Source organism: Hipposideros armiger, unplaced genomic scaffold (assembly GCF_001890085.2).
Source record: "Hipposideros armiger isolate ML-2016 unplaced genomic scaffold, ASM189008v1 scaffold_889, whole genome shotgun sequence".
Lineage (NCBI taxonomy): Eukaryota > Metazoa > Chordata > Mammalia > Chiroptera > Hipposideridae > Hipposideros > Hipposideros armiger.
Window position 1 is genome coordinate 136,058 of NW_017732239.1, and position 24,009 is coordinate 160,066.

The 24,009-nt window shown below is 35.3% G+C and overlaps 1 protein-coding gene across 4 annotated transcripts in view; it reads right to left on the bottom strand.

Annotated features, from left to right (window-relative positions):
- Window positions 1-24,009, bottom strand: part of ANGPT1 (angiopoietin 1) — a 254,882-nt gene that overhangs the window by 41,923 nt on the left and 188,950 nt on the right. For all 4 annotated transcript variants that reach the window (XM_019630086.1, XM_019630087.1, XM_019630088.1 and 1 more), the window contains 2 exons: window positions 18,693-18,820; window positions 9,479-9,580 (listed from right to left, as the gene is read on the bottom strand). In XM_019630086.1, coding sequence (XP_019485631.1) covers window positions 9,479-9,580; window positions 18,693-18,820 — 230 coding nt within the window. The remainder of the gene's footprint in view (window positions 1-9,478; window positions 9,581-18,692; window positions 18,821-24,009) is intronic.

Here is a 24,009-nt window from a genome sequence, read left to right on the forward strand (position 1 = left end):
ATCCAGTTAAAAATTGGCAGAGGACCTGAATAGACATTTCTCCAAAGAGGACATACAGATGGCCAATAGACATATGAAAAGATGCTCAACATCACTAATCCTCAGAGAAATCAAATGAAAACCACAATGAGATATCACCTCACACCAGTTAGCATGACTATCATCAAGAAATCAACAAAAACAAATATTGGCAAGGATGTGGAAAAAAGGGAACCCATGTGCACTCTTGGTGGGATTGTAAATTGGTGCAGCCACTATGGAAAACAGTATGGAGGTTCCTCAAACAGTTAAAAATAGAATTAATATATGACCCAGCAATTCTATTTCCGGTTACTTATCCAAAGAAATTCAAAATGCTAATTCAAAAAAATATATACATCCCTATGTTCATAACATTTTCACTTTTAAATATCAATTAGCCACTCTGTAAATCCAGAACTAGTATATAATCATTTAAATGCTTCATCAGGATGGATTTGGATTTTGAGGAAGAAGGCTGCCAGTAAGAGCTAGTGAGTGAACCTAGCTGGCTGCTCTGCACCTGAATCTCAATATGGCTCTATTGTTCTCTTTAGGGCAGTCCCAGTCATGGCTGTTAGGTGTTCAAAATAGTTTCTTTGTGGGACACACACAAAAAATGTTGACACCAAAAGAAAGCCAACTTTTCATGTTGGAGATGCCTGTGATAGGAAAATAAAGAAGCCTAAGAAACTGCTGGCATTCTAGATTTTGTGTATTCACAACTGCCTCAGTAAAGTATTCCTCGGTAATGCATGAAGTTCAATGTAATTCTCAATCTACCTGTTTGTCTTACTGACCAGACGACAACCTCCTTGAGGACTAAGTTTGTCTTGTATTTTGTGAATCCTCAAAGATTAGTGAAATGCTGGCATAAACTGGGTATTCCATATGTTTCATTGAAGTTCAAAGAAGAACGAAGGAAGGAAAGAAGGAAGGAAGGAAGGAAGGAAGGAAGAAGGAAGGAAGGAAGAAAGGAAGGAAGGAAGGAAGGGAGGAAAGAAGGAAGGAAGAAAATGATATAGCAATTTGTGATAACATTCAGAGAAGTAACCTTAAAACAGAATTCTTGTTGTAGGTAATTTGGTTGAGTTTCAGAGAAGTATTTCTTAAAGTGCTCAACTAAATCATAATCACTGGAGCTCTGGTTGAAAAAAAAAATCCCAGCTCTACACTGAGTTAAAATATCTGACAGCCAGTCCCATGAACCTTTATCTGAGCAAGCTCCCCATTTATCTGGTGTACATTAATATTTGGAAGACATACTTCCAGTAATAACAGGATATACTCTAATGTTTCAGAAACAGATTCTGGTTAATTGAAGTATTCATTAATAAAGGTTTTGTCTATAGTAAGAAGAATTATGAGGGAAGTAGTGAAATAATCACAGCAATCTTTATTTTCTCAACACAGATGATAGAATTTGGAAAACCTTTATTTCCTTTTAAATTTAATGTATATTAACTAGGTAGAATTATAACTGCAGAAGTGTCATTAACTGTTTTCTCCTTTAACCAACTTAACACATGAATCAGTGTTCTCCATTCCCTATTTAAAATATGATGATGCCCAGAGTATACTAAAAGCATTAAATGTATTTGTGCACTACTGTTCCTGCCAATTTAGTTACTTACCAAAGCCACAGGTGTGTTTGGTCTGAAATCTGTTTATGCCAGTCCATTATTCTAATGATAAGATTTACAATTTTATGTAAATAAGTTAAATATTAGTGAGGAAAGATATATCTCCTAATTTAAATATTTAGGTTTGCTCAATAAAAGCAAATCATTAAAAAATTGCTTTTGAATTATGTGTTGTTGCAACAACTCAAAGACTGGGAAAAATAATAAAGCATTAGAGGATTTTTTAACTTACATTGCTTTGCACACATATTACTTGCTTTAGTTAAAAAAACATGCAAACAAACAAAAAACGGAAGCTAGAAATTTGATGCATTTCATTATGGGAAAGTTTTATGAAAGAACCACCAACCAAGAATTTCAAGGTTTGGCCTGACATTTTAAAAAAATGCATATTTTGATATTTAAAGTTAACAGAAAATGTATTATGTAGTATATGTAGGCACACTTTGAAAGTTATTCTCCAATGTAACTTAATTTTTGATGAACTGAACACTCTTTGTCCAGACTGCACTGGGTATATGTCCCCTGAAGACCATCTACCTATAGCCCAGAGCAAAGAAGTGGGACCCATTGGGGACAGGACACCAATGGCTCCTTTCTTCTCTGTGCCTAAGATGCTCAGATAGCACTTTGCAAAAGTTCTACAATGGCAGGAAATATTAGAGCAATTTAGGATGTGCTAAGAATTTTACACATTCTTATGGCAGTTGGTGCTACATAGCAGGGAGAAGAGCGAAGCTTACCTCCTCCAATGATAAGCAAAGCAGAAAGTTACGGAGAACTTAAGTCAAAGAATTAGCACATTCCCAGTTGCAGCAGCCATTGGAAAGAAAAAGAAAACCACTGGGATTTTGCTTGCATTTCTTCTCAGCACAGACATGACAAAACTCTCCTCTAGCCACTTGACAATTCCCTCTTCTATGTAGTCAGTTAGAAGGGACTCGGCAATTATACTAAATGTGAATAAGAAGGCTGGGAATGATGAAGTGTTAAGTTTTAGGTCACATATTTCCATGCTGTTTAAAGCGTTGCATGGATAAACCTCTCCAGCCTCCCCAGGGAAAAGTGCAGAGATCTCCGGCGAGTCTCAGTAACGGATGAGCATTGGTGTCATTCCTGCAAGCCTCCATTCCAGTCTTGGCATGCAGGCTTGTACCTCCCTCTAAGTGAGATTAACATCCCTTTCTAAACAGTTTGTTTTTCTGACTGAGAATAGAGGGAGAAGCAACTGAAAAGACAGCAACAAAATCTGTTTTGAGAAACCAAAATTCTACTTCATGCACCTTCCTGAAAAATTATCTACATATGCTCTATTATGGGAGAAAAAATGTTGGGCTACAATGAATCAAAATGGCCGTTAGAGAGATAGTGGAGGGAGGGAAGCTTCTAATAGCTAAAAGTCAGTAATGCAGAAACAACTCTTTCATCATAAAGATGAAAAATAAATGAAAAAAGGGAAAATGGGTTCCCACATTTGTAAACTGTCTATTGGATAGTTTATCAGGCAGACCATGAATCTGATGCCTAGCAACAAACGCTTGGCTTTGATTAAATAATTTCTACTCCCTGTCTCTGCTCCAGTTTGAAGCCTTCTGGCCACATATTTGCTGTGGACACTCTCACATTATTCCTGAGCCTCAGTTTCCTTCTGCAAAACATGGTTAAAAACAATGTTTCCTTATAGAGTGTTGTGAGAAAGGATGAGATAACACACCTAATGCATTTAGCTCAGCATGCACACATGAGAAGCACTGAATGAAAATCCAGTTATTATAGTTAGAAGATATATATTATATTGTTATTATAGTTAGAAGAAATATATATTAGTATATATTTCCCAATATATACTAATTTTCTGTTTACTTGCTGCTCTCCCACGAGACTGGGAGCTATTTGAGGGTAAGCAGGTCAGGTCCCTGTCTACTCTGTATGAAAAAGGGAATGAAAATAATCCCAGGGCATTGTCTCTGCCTGAAAATTAATGAGGGGAGGCTGAAACAATTATGTAAAAGGCTTTCAGATGGTAGGAGCTAATGTGTTCCTAATGACAAGTTGAGTGTTGGTTTATACAAATGAGTACTGTAATTTTAATTCAAGAAGTTAAATGCTGAGTACGAAATGAAAACCAACTGGTTGCAACTGGAGCTAAACTGTGACATAAACTGTGACAAAGCCTAGACTACTTTCTATTCTTCAGCTTCTGAATGCTGAAGAGAAGCTGTCTCCTTCAACTTGCCCTTAGTCCTATGTTTTAAAATCTCTTTCTCTTTTTATCTCATAAGTTTCAAGATCTACAAAAGATGTAATTGTTGAGATCTTAAACCCATGCTAATAAATTGATAGTTCTGACAGTTGCTTTCAACCAGGAGTGCATATCAAAAACAGCTGCGGAGGTTTTTAAAAATATTGATGACTTGGAGGTTCCGACTCGGTTTGTCTGGAGTGGGTGTAGAGATCTGTACATTTAAAAGGTTCCACTGGGTTCCACTAGTGAGTCTGCTATATATCTAAGGTGAGATATCATATAATCATGATGTGAAATAGCTATTCTGAGGGCACATTAGAATGAGTGTTAACCAGATCAGATGATCTGAGTAAAACACAGGGAAGAGGCATAAAATCTCATCTTCATACTCAGCTCCATATTAGGAGGCAAGCTTTGACTACGTATTATGGGACTGTCCTTGAAAAAAAAATCATATTCATGACTGAAATACAAATATGTCCAATGCACATTAAAAAATAGGTTTACACATCATTGCACACACACCAGCTTACCATAGGTCTATATGTCGCTCCAAGTGGTCTACAACACCAATAAAAATAAAAATAAAAGCTTATACAAAATTCAGTGCTGATACTGAAAAAGCAGCAAGTCCTTACTGAATTAATAAACAATAGTAATAAAAATAGAAATTCTCCTTTTTCATAAATGAAATCTAAGGATGTCATATTATTTTATGAAAACTACTATGCTTAGTTACTCCAATCACAATCACATGAAAGGTTTTTATACCATAATTCAGATAGATTGTTGATCAATTTTATTTTTCCTTTAACACTTTAATAAAAGGCAACAAAAGTCACTGGAATTTATCTTCAACCAATGCTGACTTCGAATTGGCCTTAAAACCACATTTTGCAAAAAAAATGCACACAGAGGAAAAATGGGTATTCGTTAGTTTTTGCCAAAACCTGAAAAAATGTCTAGTTGTGGTTTGTATTTTTCCAAGTTAATCAAATAATTGTCTCTGATATTTCATTTGTTTTGCCTGATAATGCTCACAGGAAGTGTTGACTTTTTATAGCTGAACACAATTGAAACCAGACACAGTCCATGGATCCTATGGGTTTCATCTCTTTTCATACAAATAATTAAAGAAAACAGATAAGAAGTCAAGGTTACTGAGCTGAGGCTTCCAAAGGTGCTTTCATTCACAATTCAGTCATGCATCCCCTATAACTGCTGAGACACTCAAGCCCAAGAAAGATCAAAAGAATGATTTCTTTCCACAGTTTACATTTCATATTATATATATTTATATATATTATTATATATAATAATACATATTATATATAAATAATATATATTATATATAAATATATATATAATATATTATATATATATATATATATTTCTCTTTTTAATGTGAATATGTTAAAATGCAGTTGAAACTGTGCTCTTAATTTCTTTTCAGAAACAAAGACCTCCCAGAAGGCCCAGTGCTCAGACTGAAATATTTGTGTCAATAGGAAGCTCTGTTTATGAGGGTAATTGTTTTAAATACAAAGCCAGGTTGTCTCCTTGGCATTAGTCACCACCTTCCATAAAGTTAGGCCACTAGGGTACCATTTGGAACTCTTAGCTTGATTGGACTTTATGTGCAAAAGTCCTGCTGATAAGTGATATTGCTGGAGACCACTAAGTAGTATCCTCATGGCTTAAAGGAGTTAATATAGGTCCCTAAGTGCCTCATTAAAAAGGCCCTCTCCAGACTTCCCTCCTGAAAACATCTTTTTTTGTTTTTCGAAGTTCCAAAGCCCAGTACATTTATTTAAATCTCTAATTTATTTTACAGAATTTCAATTTGGAATCACCCTTACTTCCATTTTGGAAAATACTTAGCAATCGTTTTGAAAGGAAAGCAAACATCTTTACACATCCATAAACCAGGTGTTGCTGAATCTCCTCTAAGGAAGGTTAAGTCCAAAACAAAGTGCAGGTAGGCTATGGTAGGCTTCAAGCCAATGTTAATCATAAAATTAGTAGCAAATGGTCTATGTTCAGACATTTAAAAATTGTAATTATAATACACAATATATATTTGTAATTTCACGTGTTGATCATTTGAACACATTTTTCTCTGGAAACCTTAAGAGGCAAGAGGCAGCCTTTAGGTATCAATCAGCATGAAGGGAAGGAGAGAGGAAAGGTGGGATGAAACTTTGTTTTCACACGCAGTGCCCTAGAAAGGAGTGAGGCATCTTAGGTTGTAGTCTAGCAGATAAATGGAGATTGTGGAGGAAGTGGTGCATGCCAAGGAGTTCTTGTTTTCCGAAAGGGTATGCACCCGTGCAGCCGGTTCCTCTGATGCAGGGAGCAGAAGTGGGTGTGACTGATGAAAACTGGCATAGGGAGTCTACTTCCATCTTGTGTGGAGTGATGTTATTTTGTCTTTAGGTGAAAGGAAAGCTCTGGAGGAAACAACTGAAACACTTTCTACCATGTGTTTTGGTGACAGTTAACCAAGTTGTAACATATGATGAATTCTTTTAATTAAAACATAAAAGTCATCAGACTCATTTTTTGCCAACATGTTTCAGAAGTTTGGAGCCTAACCCATTTTCTGACCATGCAGAATTGACGCTCAGCTGATAAATTGTTCTAGTTTGAATTAAACATGATAGTCTTTCTATTTTAAAAAACGGGGAGAGGAAACTTCATAAAAGCTATGATTAAAGAATAATTTTGTCTCATTCCAATAATGAAAAAAATGCATAATAAAAAATATATATGGTACGTACTTATAAGACATAAATCGATGCCATACTTCATGTCACTCTTTTATTTAACATGCCTTGTTTGTGAAGGCAGCAGATGCTTACAGCTAATAATTCACTATTTTGGAAAGTCACCATGATGACAACTTTATATTCGTTTTTCCATTATAATTAATATTATTAATAATGGATTACAGACTTGTCTAAATCTATATCTATAGTCTGATTCTCAGATGATTCCTTCAGATCCCATTTTAATGGTGAAATTAATCATGAGTTCAGGTGGTTCACAAAATATTTTTGGCAGAGTTAAGTAAAAATTTTGGAGTCTTTGATGTTCTAATCTTGGGTAAAAATAATAACTGCTGTTTATTGAAAATTCAGTGTGCCAAGTGCTTTACTTGTATCTAATCCTCGTAACATCCCTGCAAGGCAGGTAAGGTATTATTATTAATGCCATCTTTTAACAATTGAGAAAGGTATGGGTTAAATGATTTGCCAAAAATCACTTCATTTGTAAATGGCTGAGTGAATACCTACTCAAGCTGTTAATTTAGACATAATGCAAGTGTCCCTTTTAGAACTTAGGTTCTCTTTTTACCCCTATATGTTCCTAGAATCATATGAGCAGAAAGAGACCTTAGAATCAAACCAGCATTCCAATTCTCCACAATAATCCTGAACCATGGTGATTTACCTTTTACTGGGGTGTTTCTACTGAAGAGGAGTCCTCGCCACTTAACAGGCCACCCATTCATGCTGTTAAGAATCATTAGAGTTGTGTTCATACTCAGTCAAATTTGGTTTCTCTGGAATGTTCCTCTATTCATTATGGAGGTTCCTTCTCTACAGCATCATTAAAATACAGATTCTAATTCAGGAAGTCTGGGGTGGAGCTTGGGATGCTGCATTTCTAATAAATCTCAGACAATGCTGGGCTGCTGGTCCCTGGACCATACTTTGAGTAGCAGGCTCCAGTACCACATTCCTCCATCCAGTCAATTCAAATAGCTATCACACAGGTGTACACATAATTCATTTTTCTCCAGGTTAGACACCCGACCATTCACCTGCTCTAGGTGTGGTTCCTGACTCCTCCCATCCTGTTTGTATCCTCTGGGATAAGTTCAGTTATTGTAAAACCTCTAGAATTGGAAGTATATTCTTCATGTAACCAGGCCATGACAGAGACCAATGAGTTCCGCATTTTTTGAAACTAAAAACTACTATTAATGTAGACTGTGTACATAAATCTTTGTTTTTTTAGTAGTCAACAACATAAAATGAGCTTGTAGCCAAGTAAATCTCTCCATCTTTAAAATACTAGATTCTTAAGCTAATTGGTCACCTTTATCCCATATTCTCACAGTTAATTTTGCATATTTTTGGTCCAGGTAAGACTTTATATTTATCTCTGTAGAATTCTGTTTTGTTGGCATCAGCCTATCTTTCTATCGTGAGTTTATCATTTATTGAAGACATCAAGGTTCCAATTTTGTGTAACTCCAAACTTTATTAACCTACTTTCATAGTGTTCAACTGGGTATCTTGATAAGAATGTTATAGACACAGAGACACCACCAGAGACCTCCCTTTATTTATTAAATCCCTTTGTTTACTGTCATTCAACCAACTATAAACCTACTAATGGGTGAACTGGGGTGTCAACCAACCACAGTTTTTACACATTGTTTACAAGAACAGCAAGACAGAATTTAGGCTAGTAGAGCATTTCTCTTCACCTTTTTCTTTACCTTCTGAGAGAGGAATTTGTCAAAAAATTGTCAAGAGAAGAATTATCCAGAAGATTTAGATGTTAAAAAAAATGAGAATTAGCCCATAAATGGAAACCCCTTGCCATTACTGTACCTTGATAGTCTGTCAACAGATTTTAATACTTAATATTATAGGCATTGGCTATGTGATTATTGGATTATGAATTATTTCAATCATCTACTATATTATCTTGGAAAAATTCATCTCCCAACTTGTTCATTTTCCTCTTAAAGTAGGGGCAGTATTAGCCATATTTAGCTATAGGTTTGATGTAAAATATTAGATAAGTATGTATGTATAGGGCTGGCACATGTTAAGCATTGAGAACGTTAGCTAGGAACATGGTGATGATGATAATGATGTCTGCTGTTATTTGGGAGACCCCAATGAACCATGCCTCACAGCTCACACCTTTGTGAGCTCCTCTCACCTTGAATTTCTACTGGCCCTGTCATCAATGTTAACAACAAAAACAAGCAGTGAAAGTGAAGCCATGCAATTTCTGGGTCTAATAAACCTTAAAAAGACCTGGAAGCTTCTATTTTGGGGCTTGAGGGATGCCAACTCCCACATTAGAAGTCTCATGACCCTGGATCACCATATTAGGAGAAGGCCAACCTAGCTACATGGAGGAGCGCTCAGTCAACAGCCAGCAAGAACTTGTCAGCCACTGAGGTCATTGGTGGCAGCTGTCCTGCTCCACAATCCACAGCCCTGCACGCCTCCCTGTCCTGGCTCAAGTACCCAGCCTGGGTCTGAGTTCTAGCTTTCCCACCCTCATTCAACCAGGAACAAATCCAGGCAATACCTCACAGTTCGCCGAAGAACTTCAGTGATACTTTTTTCCTTCTAAGGCACACATGGGAATAATTTACTGAAAATGATTTATGAGTGTTTTGTGTTTAATGAAAATAATTTCACTAATTTATCATTTTATTTAAAAAATACCTGAAAAAGACTTAACAAGGATTTGTCACATAGTGTGCTGAAGGGAACCTCATGATCAAACATAAAAAAATTACTAAGTTTTTCTGTCTTACCATTTTATATTCTTTCCAACTTCTTTGGAAATCCACACTTCCATCTTCACGATGCTGTATTACAGTCCAACCTCCCCCATTAAGATCCATATTGCAAAATACCTGACGAAAAAAGGGAAAATAAAGTCAAGTGAAAATTATGTCTGTTGTAAAGAAACATGTATCAGATATGTTTTAAAATAGAATCTGTAGGATGGATAGGCCTATAGATAAAAATAAAGATTACTATGCTAAAATGTTAATTTAACTTAAATGTTAATTTAAATGTTAATCTTATTGGTTATTCTTATATTTTAGTTGGTTTTGATTAAATTCCATCAAATATGCATAAATTGCTTATAAACATTTAAATTAGCTAACCATTATCTCAGTCTCAGACTATAATTTTTTAAAATCATTGTTGTAAATGATAATAGGCATTTGTTTTTGTTCAATTTTCAAATATGCTATTAAAGTTTCCAAAAGTACAGACCATTTTATCGCCAAAACATAAGACTTGGAATTTTTAAATCTTTAATTAATTGAAATGCCAATATAATAAAGGTTTTGGAAAAAGAATTTTTAAAAAACCATAATATTTAGCTATTACACATTTCATTGCATACTAAGTTCTATACACTTACATACTACAATAATTATTATTGATGGTTCAGTGTTACAGTAGAGGTAAAATTTGGTCCTTGGCATAGGGAGAACACATTATTTGCATGAATTTTCATCATGAACAATAAGAGAAAAACACGACATATTATATTCCTTCTGACTGCAACAAGTATTTCTTTCCCATGTGGAAAAGTTATCCAAATCTTTCAAAGACTTATGCTTATTTCAATTATTCTAAACACAATAGTATTTATTTAGAAATTGATTCATTTCCCCTAGAGTCTACCCAAGGAGAGAAACATATCTGTAATGGGATTATATTTGGAGAGCGATCACTGTAATTGATGTAGCCTGAATGTGGCAGTTTGACTATTGGAGGGCCCAGCTATGGGGAACACACCATTCCCCTGGCAATTGACTACTAAAGCATCTTGGAGGCTAGCTAAAGGTCGAGATACATGCAACAACAGTAGCTGACTGTGTGGGCATAGAGCTAAACTTCGATTAAAGGAAACAACTTGAAGTGTTTTCCCTGAGGCATTAAATTTGGAGCACAGATAGCTAACAGGTAGGAAAACAATGGCGAGAACTGTCATTCAAAGGATAGATTATCCATGTATTTCCTCAGAGTTAAAGGATAAAAGATACATGCCTATTTGGGAGCACATAAATAAGTAAGCTGCTCTCCTGAGGGCTGGTTCTCCTTCTGTTTTGACAACAGGCACCCATCAGTATGTCCTCATAATCCCTAGGAATTTACTAACCTTCAAGATTATAAATGTGAAATTCCCCTCCCTGTCTCAAGGTTCCCCCTCAACTAATCCCTTAACCTTCTGTTCTTGCTCATTTTCCTCAACATCAGCTCTAGCTAGTCTTTTGTCTTCCTTAGTTTAAATTCACTTTTTCACTCAACAAGCATTTTGGGGGCATCGGTTTTGTATTACAACTGGAGATATTACAATGAATAAAGTATGGATCATATCCTGAAAATGCCTAGAAGTTTCAATAGTGACTGTTCCTGCGTGATTAAGGAGATGTAGGAGTTCACAATTTTCAACTCCAGTGACCTGAGACTCATAAAGACGGTGATCTAAATGAAAAGCTTCAGGGAGAGGGCTAACATATGAGCAAAGAAAAATATCATGGTTTGGGATGTGTAGCGTTTGATGTAGCATAGTCATCCAAAAGAGGAAGTTTATTGATCTGTTAGAGATGGTCTACTGGACGCAGACCACTCATAAGAATATGAACAAGAGAATAAGGTAATAAGAAAGGAAGGGCCACAAACAATAGCATGCTTGTTAAGTGCCAGATAATTTAAACACTTTATATGCATATTCTAATTTATCTCACAACGACCTTATGGTATAGGTATGATTATTATCCCCATTTTACAGATTTAAAAAAAAGCTGAGGCTTAGAATATTTTGGTAATTTACCAATGGTTATGATTAATAACAACTACTGGATCCAAGATTTGAATCGCATGTCTACCTAATTCAAAATGGTACTGGGAATAATATGCTTGAAAGTAGTAGCTGATAGCTTGAAGATGTATTATTTAAAGGAGTAAAGAAAAAAGTGGAAAGAGGTGTGTGGGGCAGGGAGGAGGACCCAAGAATGGGCATCGGTGAACAACCAGTGGAGAGAAAATACGTCAATAACGTTTATGTAAGCAGGAACTTTATTTTATTCGCTACTGTCCCCAGTGCCTAGAGCAGTGCCTCACCTACAGTGGGTACTAAATGAATATTTGTTGAGAAAATAGAGATGCAAGCAAAGACAAAATATAAAAACCTGATTAATGGAATTCAATAAAAGATGGGGATGGATTTTGAGTTGGGGAAGTGATCAACTTAATCAAATATTCCACAGAAGTCAAGACAAATAAAGATTAAGAAAGTACATACTTTAATTTAAAATGAAGGAGGCGTTAGTGACCTTGAGGAGACAGAGTACAGGATTCCTATGAGAATAAAATCCAGATGGGACAGTTTAAAGAGGGCATAGGACAAGTGGCCAAGCTGGAAACTTACTGGTGAAATTTAAATTAAGAATAAGTGAAAATGTCAAGGAAACATTTTTCTAAAGGAAACTGATGTCACCCATTTCTTTATTAAATTTTACCCTACCTTGACTGGTTAATCAGATTTTTTTTTCCAGATTTTTCTATCCTCATGGACATTGATTGCTTGAAATTTTGCTACAGTATGTTTGCAACCTTATAAATTCCACTTACATAATCAGGAAAAGAAATAACTACATTTATAAATACAGAGTGTGAAGACAAAACTATTCTTTACATTTTTACTACTACTATGTTATTAATATTTATGCGAAGATTTAAAATCACTCACAAAGTTCAGGAAAAGACAACTTTCAAACAAAGGTATCCAGTGACTTGAAAACATTAAATGTGCTGAGAGCCCTTCTTAGATAAAGAGTCAGAGCAAGTCTCCCAAACAGATGACTACTGTGTTGGAGGCTGAGGGGCTGACAAGTTAAAAGGTTGGACATATGTTCCACAATCCTTATTAGGATTCAATAACAGCAATGATTATAGGGACCATTCGTGGAATATGGGAACAACAGAATTGAATGGCATGGACTTGGGTGCTAGATTACCTATGTTCAGTCCCATCTCTGTTCTCTCAATCTCTTACATCTTTTTACAAGGATTAGATGAGTCAATGCATACAGAGTTTTTTAGAACAGTGTTCAGCACAGGATAGGCTTTGTCATTGCTCTCATCTCTCAGATGTATGATACATAGGAGATGATATGTATTTATGCTGTGCATTATATATTCTATGTATACATCTCATATCTCATAGCTTACTATTATATGTAACTGCATATAATGTGTTATTTATTATAAATAATATGGAATGTACAAACTAAAATATGTAGAAGGTCAATAAATTATGCTTGTAATTACAATGACCAGCTTGTTGTTAATAGTACTGGCATTACCAATCTTTGCACATGCTACTTTTTTATATGTATATGGTGTCAAAAAAATGTACACACATTTTAAGAAAGGAAAAAAACTGCATTAAAATTGTAATACTCAATATATACCGATAACAAAAGATGAATACAAGTCAAGTTTGACTTCTGCAATGACAAGAGGTGCTCAAAGTGGTTAACATCAGGGTCCAGACACTTCTGATTACGGCAAACTACTGCTTGAGCAATGCTGACCAAAGTATCCACTCATGTACATTTTTTTGGCACCCCTGGTATATATGTATGTATGTATGCATGTGTATATATATATTTAAGAACTGACTCTGGGTGGTGAGCACACAATGTGATATAGAGATGATGTATTATAGAAACGTACACTTGAAACTTATGTAATCTTATTAACCACTGTCACCCCAATAAATTAAAAAAAAAAGAAGTTGGATTTACTCTAGAAAAAAAAAGACCATGTTATTTCTAGTCAGAAGAAAAATAAAAAGCCTATGCTTACTAGATGAAGGACAGTGGAGAAAATAGGTAGTTGGTTTCGAAAGATTTGAGGGATGAAAGGATTTGAAAAGTTCCTTTGCCAGTGTTGTGTGGTCTGCACTATCTGGCAGCGTCTTTTCTGCAGACAAGGGCCCGGCTACGAGTACATTTACTATGCTGGTTGCATTTATTGATCATATGACTTGGGCTTAACTCTGTCCAAGAAAAGGTTGAACTGGCTCCTATCCCAGACAAGGTCAAAGCTTTCAAACATTAAATACCTTTTAACATAATATGGAGCTTTAAACCCAAACAAAAAGGGGAAATTTGATTCACATAGTTCTTATGTTTTTATGCTCCGTACAAGTTGGAATGATTAGGCTTGTGGATATTAATTACTTTTCCATAACCTTAAAATAAAAAAAAGACTCAACACATTTGTTATAGTCCTTTTCTAAGGATTAGGGGAATTATGAATTCAGAAACAAATTTTTAATATTTTACAATAACCAGAGTTATGATTTAATGGTTTTTTTTCCCTTGATGAAACTAGGCTGGCTATAGGGCATTTGGTTTTAGAAACTTAAGGAATGAAAGGAAAAATTTCCTCCTACTATGCATTGAAGGGAATTCAGAGAGGAAAATAACCACATGCATTAATAATATAAAAGTAAAAGATAAATATATAAATAATGTAATTCTCATTTTCTATCCACTTGAAAAATTAAATAGCCCTAGAAATCCATCTTTGGCTTCCATGTTACATTTGAAAAGATAACACTTTTCTAACTTTTGCAGACATTCTTTCTTGGCAGGGAACCATGTTGGTCAAAACAGTAACGGCATGACTATTCTGTATACTTGCAACTCTCTGTCTAAAAGATGAATAATTCTTGTTAATAGTTTTCATCATTGCCTAAATAGCCCAATTTTATTGATTGGCCCAGATTCCATATCATACTCATTCTCGTACATATTTGAAGATTTTGTTTTCTTTTGTTTTTAGATAGGCTTGCCTTGAGTTTCTTATCTTGCTAGAACGTCTGCAGCAAGCATTACAGTGAGCAAAGCTTTTGCTAAGTATATCCAAAAGGGGAACCAAACTTTTTATTGACAAAGCATAATTTACTTGGAAGGGTGAAGGCCCTAAAATGCATTTTCCAAGCACTTTTTATCGGATTAAGAGAATGTCAATGATTTATATCAAAAGAGAAGGAGAAAATGAGATTATACGGTGCAAGGGAGTGAGGCAGCTTATAATTACAGCATGAATCAGTTTTACATAATATTCTGATAATAAACTCTTTCCTGTGTCACTCACATAGCTTCATATTAAAAAATTGTGAATAGTGCAACTTCAATCATCACTAATATAAATAATTCTCTCGCTTAGCCCCTTTAAAAATGCTATAGTCTGGTGTTGATTCCTTTGTGGCAAAGCCTGTGTTCGATACTTACTATGTGATTTGGGCAAGTTACTTTTCTAAAATAGGGATAGTGGGAGCAGCTATCTCACAGAGAATATTGAAGAGTAAACAAGTGAATATATATCTAAAGTGCTGAGAATAGGACCTGGCAAACTATAAATGCTTGATACATGTGAACTATTGTAACAATCAGATTCTAAACTACATTGAGGGAATTCACACAATATTTATTCTTACTAATGCCAAGTTTTGTGACTATAATAAGGGCTTTTAAAACAAAATATGCTACCTGTGAAAAAGCACAGGTATTATCAGTCTAAAGTACCCATCTCCATTAAGGAACAGTATTACTGCTTGTGAGAGGCTCCATGATCATAAAAGGGAACAGATAAAACACGGGGACGGACACCTAAGTTTGGAAGAAGGCCAAAGTCTTTCTCCCATCTGCTCAGCTATCTCCCCCTCTCACCATGCTCTGCTATTATTCCCAATAAAACTAAATCTAATGACAGTCCTGAGCAGATGGGGCCATTTCTACAGAGACAAAATGTGCCTGTTACCGGCCTGTGCCAATATTACTGTGAATCTTCTCAGGCTACTAGTTATTCCTAGGCCCAAATCCCAGAAGTTTTTAAATTTAGCAGATATTTTACATTTATGGGTTTTTTTGTTTGTTTGTTTGTTTGTTTAAGCTGAGCCATCCTGCTACCTGTTGGCAGCTCAGTGGCTACTCAGCTCGGGCTGGACTCGAACCGCTGTTGCTCAGAGCTCAAACTCTTGAGCTAGCTCTTAACCAACTGAGCCACTCGGCCGGCCCTACATTTATGGGTTTGATATTTCAGATTTTGTTTATCCATGACCAAGCCTGGAGCTCCATAATATGTAAAATTCAACTTTGCAGAGGTGTAAGTTTAAGTCATGCTCTCCTGGTGAAACCAGCAAAGGAGTCAGCCCCCAAGGTAGTGAACTGGGTCCTCCAACCCACACTTTTATGTAAATACAAAAAGCAAATTTATTCAAGTTCATGAATTATTATTCAAGCCTATGAGTTATTCAAGATCATGAGTTGAGATAGGCTATTTTTCTCCTACCCTAATAGCAGCAGTGGTTTTGAAAATAGCCTGTACGTCATTAATATCTCAAAACATTTTGAACTAGAATAAAGTTGTGGTTATACATGAATTAAAATTCATGGAATGATCCAAACGACATTTGTGATGCCCCCACCAAGGCTACATGGTCATGCTGATGATGGAGTGAAAACAATTCTAAAAGTATTAATGTTAATTTGAAAACTTTGGAAACTATTTTATTTTTATATTCATATAAATCATAGAATCATTAGGAGTCTAAAAGGAGGGTCACTTAATATTTTTAGTTAACTTTATTTTTATCGTCAAGTTATGTTATAGTGGAACTGACAGTAATTTAGGGGTTCTTTCAGGTCTTGGGCAGAACTGTAGGTTAAATTACAGAGAATAAGAATATTTATGTTAGTTCCATGCCTCTTCCGCAGGACAGCTTCTGGCCACTTTAGATGCTATGCGTGTGCTGTGTGAGTGTGTGGGGTGTTTACATGCCTGTGTGTGTGGGAGTTGAATTTAAGCATAAGTATGAGTTTAGGATGTGAGCAAGCAGAGTAGGAAGGCTTCATATCACATGATCCAAAGGATTCAAAAGGCTCCTCCTTACCCTAAGTCATCCCCCTCTCCTTACTCCTAGACTTGCCATTGTAACTTCACAGCTTTTTTTTTTTTTTTAAGCCACGGAGCCCTTGAATCAGTGAAATCTTGCACATAAGCCCCAAATGAAAACCAGCTGGAACGAAGCTTCTCTGGCCCAGGTAGTGATGTGCAGAACTGTGCCTGCCACCTCTTCCCTCCTGTGCTCCCTCCTCTTATAGGACCGCTTGCAAGGCCTCTTTTTAGGGTAAAATGTAGCCCCAGCAAAGGGGAAAAAATACCTTGAGCTAACCTAAATCACTAATCTTTATTGAAATCAGGAGAGAGAGGATGCTGGTAGAGTCCAGACTCTCCCTCTTGACAACTGTTTGACATCTAACAAGCTGGACTCCAAGATACATTTCCCTCACCAATCAAAGGAATCTCACAACCAGGAAGACTAAAGAAGTCAGGCTCACTTGCTATACACCACATAGAAGTGTTAATATTATCATCAGCAGGCTATTCATTCATTCATTTCAGCACATATTTATTGAGCACCTTCATTGTGCCAGAAACTATACCAGGTTCCAGGAAATCAAAGATAAAAAATTACATACAATAGAATACGACTTGGCCATAAAAAAGGAGGATATCACCCCATTTGCAACAATAGAGACCTTGAGGGTATTATGCTAAGTGAAATAAGTCAGACAGAGAAAGAAATATCTTATGATTTCACCTATTTGTAGAATCTAAAGAACAAAACAAATGAACAAATAAAACTCATTGATACAGAGAACAGATTCATGGTTATCACAGTAAAAGGGGGTTGAGGTTGGGCAAAATGGGTGAAGAGGGTCATATGGTGATGGATGGTAACTAGGCATTGTGGAGAGAACGTTATACTGCGCACAAATATTGAACTTTTTATGTTGTACAGCTGAAACTAATATAATGTTATATACCAATTTTACCTCAATTTAAAAAAAAAGAAAAATTAAGAAAAAAAAAAAAGGTAAAATTCCTGACGTTGTAGAACTCTGGTAGTGAGAAAGCCATGCAAATGTGCTTGAGGGAATCAGGGAAGGCCTTCCAAGAGCATCTGCACAGTACTCAGAGAAAACAGGGACATGGTACTGGTCATTTAGGCGGGACAAAGGGAGGAGAAAGTTGGGATGAACTACTGCAAGGGCAGGCATTCCTGTTGGGAACTTGGGCATCTAGCTAAAGCTTTGACATGCTGAAGAGCAGGACTTTCCTCAGGACCCTGCTGGAAACAGACCATTTTCTGTATCATTACACATCTACAGTATATTATAATTATCTGTGTAATTGTCTGTCTCCACCACTACACTGGGAACTGTTTGTTCTGTGTTATATCCCTAGTCAATGACTGACAAATGAATGACATATACTTAATATGTATGGAATGAAGGAATGGATGGGGGATCCAATGAATAAACAGGGAGAAAGAGTATATCAAAGTGATGTGACAGCAGGAAGATGGTGTTTTCTTACTTTGAAGTTTACTTTGGATCCTGTTCAATATACTGATGAATCCTATCCTCCAACCCCTCGTTTAGCTAAGTTCGAAAAGCAAATCCTTTCAAGACAGAATGTTTCTCTCACCCTAATAGGAATAGTGATTTTGGAAATATGTCCCTAGCTCCCCCTCCACAGTATTTGGACTGTAGATGGTGTGTGCCATCTGAATTCTTGGGACTTTGGAAGATGGCTCCTAACTCTTTCCCATGCACTTGAAGTCCATGTGACTTCAACATGTAATCTTCATATGGCAAGCATTTATGAACAATGCGACACCCCAGGAATAAGCAGAGAGTAAACAGAAAACTTTTTGTGGAAGAGGGATGGGAGGTGAGGGAGTTGGGGGAGGTCTGTACAATAGGTTTTCATCTTTTATGGACCTGAGAAACAGTATTTTTGAAAGAAAAGGGCTCATGCATATATTTTTTCAGTTCAACAAGCTCACAAATCAATCTGGTTATTCAACAATTCAACTAGGATCTGCTTTACATCTCATAAACAAACACTTCTGGTTTTTACCTTTTTGGGCTCTGGCATATTATTAATATAAATAGTGTAGATTCCACTTTTATTAAAACCAGCTTGATATACATCTGCACAGTCTCTAAATGGTTTCTCTTCATCTTTTTTTCCTCCCTTTAGTAAAACTGCAAAAAAAAAAAAGGTTGAAATATGTGAAGAAGAATATCAGTACCATTAGTTCCTAAATAGACTTCAAGTATAACTAAGCAAGTCTTCATTTCCTCCAAATTTCAATATCAGATTTACAGAAAGTTTATCATAAAGACAATACTAGAGTTTGAGGTGATTCATAAAATTACACACCTTAAGGAAAAATATGTAGAGTAATTTTTAACAGAATACTTTTTTAATTTCCTGAATTTCTTGAATCTTGTTTTTCTCTAAAGGTTTTCCAGAACGTCAACTCAAGGGATAAACAACGTAATCATGTAATACATCCAATTGGTAACAATCATGTCAGTATTTCTGCAAGATTTCCAAAAAGTTTTCACCTACATTTCATAAGGAAAGTTTAACAAATTTTTAAAGCATTTTTGGAGGAGGAAAAGATGAAGATAAATTCAAACAGTATGGAGATTTAAAATACTAAAAGTAGGTAGAACTATTTTTTCATGGCTTTAGATTGAAAAGGTCCTAGACATTTTTATTAAGAAAACAAAAAATAAACAAAAAAATCTGAAAGTAATTAGATTTAGAAAGTAGAAAAGAGTCTCTGACCCAATTTACTTAGAAAGACAAGGAAACTGAACTTGATTTTTTATTTAATGTCCTAAAGTTATACAATTAGGTAGATGATACACAAATACCAAAACAAAAAAAAAAGTGAATAAGTTTTGGTTTTTTTGTTTGTTTGCTTTTTAGCTGATCCATCCTGCCACCTGTTGGCAGCTCAGCAGCAGCTCAGCTTGGACCAGGCATCGAACCGCTGTTGCTCAGAGCTCAAACTCTTGAGTGAGTTCTTAACCAACTGAGCCACTTGGCTGGCTTGTGAATAAGCTTTTTAAGATTAAGTTATATAGGGGAAGAGCTCAGAAAAGGCTGAATGTCAAATGAGAAAAAATTTAATTGGAGATAGTCTTTACTGAGAACTTAATTTTATTTCCTAAGCTTCATCCATTAGGAAGTTCTTATTAATGAGATCCAAATACAAAAATGACTCATATTTAGTAGTCTTTAGCTAATGATATGGGTGGTATATTTATAAAATATTTATGATTTTGTATTTCCTAATAAATATATATTATTTTAGTAATTGGTTTCATTAATTTTTTCTAGAAGATAGTAATATTTTTATCATCTCACCCTTAAAGTCTCATGTTATTTAAAAAATACCTTCTTTCAATCACTTTGAATCACAATGGTCTTTTATAATAAAAATATCAAAGGTGAACTGTGAAACAGAGATTTTAAATTAATTTTAAATCCTCTATCAATCTAAAATACTTACCTGATTTAAACTTAAGGTGGATGATGTTACTAATTTATAGGCAATTAAAAATAAACAGTCTAACCTTAGTTGAAAGGGCTATCTATCTCAATATAAATATCTCAAATTTACAAAAGTACTTATGTTACAAGAAAATGAAATATCCATGTCAGATATGTTGCCAAACCAAAAATATAGAACTATAATATTTAATAGTCTCATGGTTTTCTCTATAGCTCATGTGTGCATTAGTGGTTTTGCCTACTTGTATTAATAATAACATTTAAACACCACCATGACAATTGCAATATCAACACTGAATAAGTAATCAGAGGATTACAGGTTCATATGATAGTGAAAAAGTATTGCGCAGAATGTAAGCAATAACAATTTAAAAATGAATATATAAATATTTACTCAAAAGCCATCTTTAATGGCATTGGGAATGTCAATAAATTATATAAAGGTATTACTTTCAAAAACATCAGTGCAGTTCACTTGTGCTTGCTTATTTTAAGCTAATGGACTGTTATTTTCTAAAACAAAACCTAAGTTCTAAATGCTTGATCTTCTGTTGAAAAGTTTAAAATAACTGAATTAGATGTAAAAAAGGGATGTAAAGAAATACCAACTAAAATGTATGGTCTTTTAAGAGGATGAACAACACAGTAAGATGTGTTCAACAGGAATTCAACGGTAAACCCATCTTCCTTTTTTTGGGTGAAGGATAGAGAAAGTCACTTATCTAAGGAGAAAATGCTTCTCCTGTTGCACATACCACTTCCTGTTACATATTTAGTTATGTAGAGAATACATTCCCTTCCCACTTCTCTGACATCTCCCCTCCCCTTTTGTTTTCCTCTCCAGGAAGATGTGGGTGAAGAGGGTGTTGTGTGGAAAGAAGGAAGCTATTTCACAGACATCTTAAATAATAGAGAAAAAAGTGGGTATTATATTGTTTATCTGCAAACTAAATGTATAAAAGTGATGTCCAAACCATGAATTTAAGTCTCATAACTGGAAAAATGGTTTGATGATTCTACCATAAAAGGTAGAACTAGTACCAGGTGATACTATGGATTTGTTGTTATGGCAACATATCTACTATAAGTATTTTATTTTCATGAAATAGTTTGGTATTTTTGAAAAATTGAAACACATTCTTCCCAGGAGCAATACTCTTTGTTTCTAAAAAAAGATTAGAGTGCTTGTTTTTAATTAGTTGTTAATTAGTAACCATTATGCTTGAAATGGAAAGTTTGACCCAGGCTACATTTTAGAATATTAAAGAGTTTAAAATCAATTTAAAAGCTTCACTCACAGCTTATTTTTGACATTTGTATTATATACTATGGTTAGTAGAAGACCCTTTCTGTAAAAGTAGGTTGACCTTCAGAGATTTTTCTTCCTTTTTTAATCTACAAAGTGGGGCAGTTACACATATCTCTGAGGCAAGTATGTGAATTATGTAACAGAGCCAAGTGACTAAATTACAGTAAGTATTCCAGAAGTGGTAGTTATTATTATTGTGGTGGTGGTAATGTAATAATATTAATGGTGACACTATATTATTATTCTTTTCTTAAGGAAGGATACTGGCCGACTATGAAAAGCCAGCCAGTCCACTCAAGGGAGTGTTGGAAGCTCTTGTCTTCTACCCTCAAATCCAAACATTGTAGCTGCCTAAGTGCAGAGCACTTAAACTTCATTTGTTACATGTAGGTTTATACTGAACTGGCCTCTCCTTGTCAAAGCTCGCTAATTGGCTTATTTTATTCACTGACTCCATCAGGTCATACCATTACTGCTTAAGTCTAGAAAAACCCAGGTAATCTAATCTTGCTGTATGTTTTATACGAATAGTTAAGATTTAAGGATTATTTCAGTGAAATGATATCTGATGCACATACCAACATGTTGAGTGTATGTCTCATAACTTAAATTTGCAAGATTAATTATTTTATTTGTTAAGTACCAGAAAAGTTCTGACATTCAGTGTTATGATTAGATATTGTAAAACTGGACACATAATAAACATTCTAAAACATAGAAAGACAATAACGAAAATGAATTTACTGAAGACTACAAGTGTCAGAACTAAGGATAAACTTTTGTAGCTCTTGAGATTCAATAAGATAGAAGACGTAAAAAATAATATAAACAGAGTTGTTTTAAAATGGAGCCAGAGTTGCTATCCCAGAGGACCTGCCTTGCACATCTTACTCCTCAAATCTTTAGACTGGGCCTAAACCAACATTGTGTCCCAAACAACTGTTTATAAAGATAACAAGAAATCAGATAACTATGACTACCAGACTGATGGTTACCAGAAAGAAAATTTTAAAAAATAAAAATAAAAAACCCCACAACATTGTTTAGAATTAGAGTCACTAGTTAGCTTACATGTACCAATAGAAATAAATGCTTTTCTTCTAGTGTTGTAATTGTTTCTCTTCCCTTTTTCATAAATACTCTTTGCCTTTGTCTCCAATCAAAACAATGTTTGGGTTTCTGTCCAAATCAGTGCTTCCCGAGTAGTTGTTCTTTTTTGATCTCAAATAAATGCTTGTTGCCTCTCACTTTGGATTTTCATTTTCAGGTTAACCAAGATTATGTCTCTATGAATGTGTGGCAAATGACAAAGGACAGATATGAAAAACCTGATGGAAGAGGGTAAAAGAAGCATCAACTAGACAGAACTGGGAGAGTGATCTGGAGACCTGACAGAGCTGTTCATCTATCTGTCAAAGTAAATTGCTTGTGGTTATGAATTATTTTGTTCTTGTATTTTTCAGTTTCCTGTTATATGCACATGCTAGCTTTTAAAAATAAATATTACTTTAAAAACCTAAAAAAATGATAATAATAATAAACTGGTTTAAAGTGTGAATTTAAAAAAATTGATCTTTCCATTTAAAAGTTCCCTCTTTGACCACATACTCTTACCTTTTTTTTCTCCCATTCTTCACTTTAATGAGTTTGTCCCTTCTCTAATTGGGAGTGTAGATCCTCACCATTACAATCAGCCCCTTCCTGGCCTCCATTTTCTTTCTTCCTAACTTCATCTCAGAACCAGGCTTTAAAAAACAGTTCAGGTAGAGTTCATGGTGCTCTCCACCCAGTGTCCACTCATTCACTAACCCCTTGCATGGGTAAATCCTGACATAAGGAAGGGTGTTTATTCAATTTCTAAATCGCAAACACTGAAGTGAGGCTATTTAATGCCATCAAAATGTGTACTTTCTAAACTCAGCTATGTTCTCCATGCTGCTCAGTCAAACCCTTGGTCACTTCTAATAGACTTTCTATTACATTTCCTGAAAAATATATTTCAAATCTTTCCACTTTTTTCAAGACTAAATCTTACTCCTATCTTTTCTTACTCTTTATATATGACCTTGTTGTATGGTTTACTGTGAAGATGAAAGCCATTTGATCCGCCTTCTACCTCTATATTTCAGAAGTCGTCTTGCATTTGACTGTGTGTTTGCTTTTCTCTTGACCTCCAGATCCATATTTCTATGTGTCTGTTGGGTAGTTCCTACTGTTACCCAACTTTCATTTGTTTAATATTACCTAATCTTTCCTTCCAAACATGAAATTCCCTCTTTCTCTTACTGGTCTCACTATCCTCCCTCAGTTGTCATCAGTTAAAATTTAATGAAAGCCTAAATGTAAGACAAATAGACTAAGGCTTTTCAAATAGTCTCTTAATTAAAAGCATGCCTTCGGGCCGGCCGAGTGGCGCAATGTTTAAGAACTCGCTTGGGATGCCAGAGGGCCCCGGTTCGGATCCCACATATGAGGGCCAGTGAACACTGCCCTCCACAGCTAAGATGCTGAACAACAGCTCAACCTGGAGCTGGGCTGCCATGAGTCGCTGGCGAC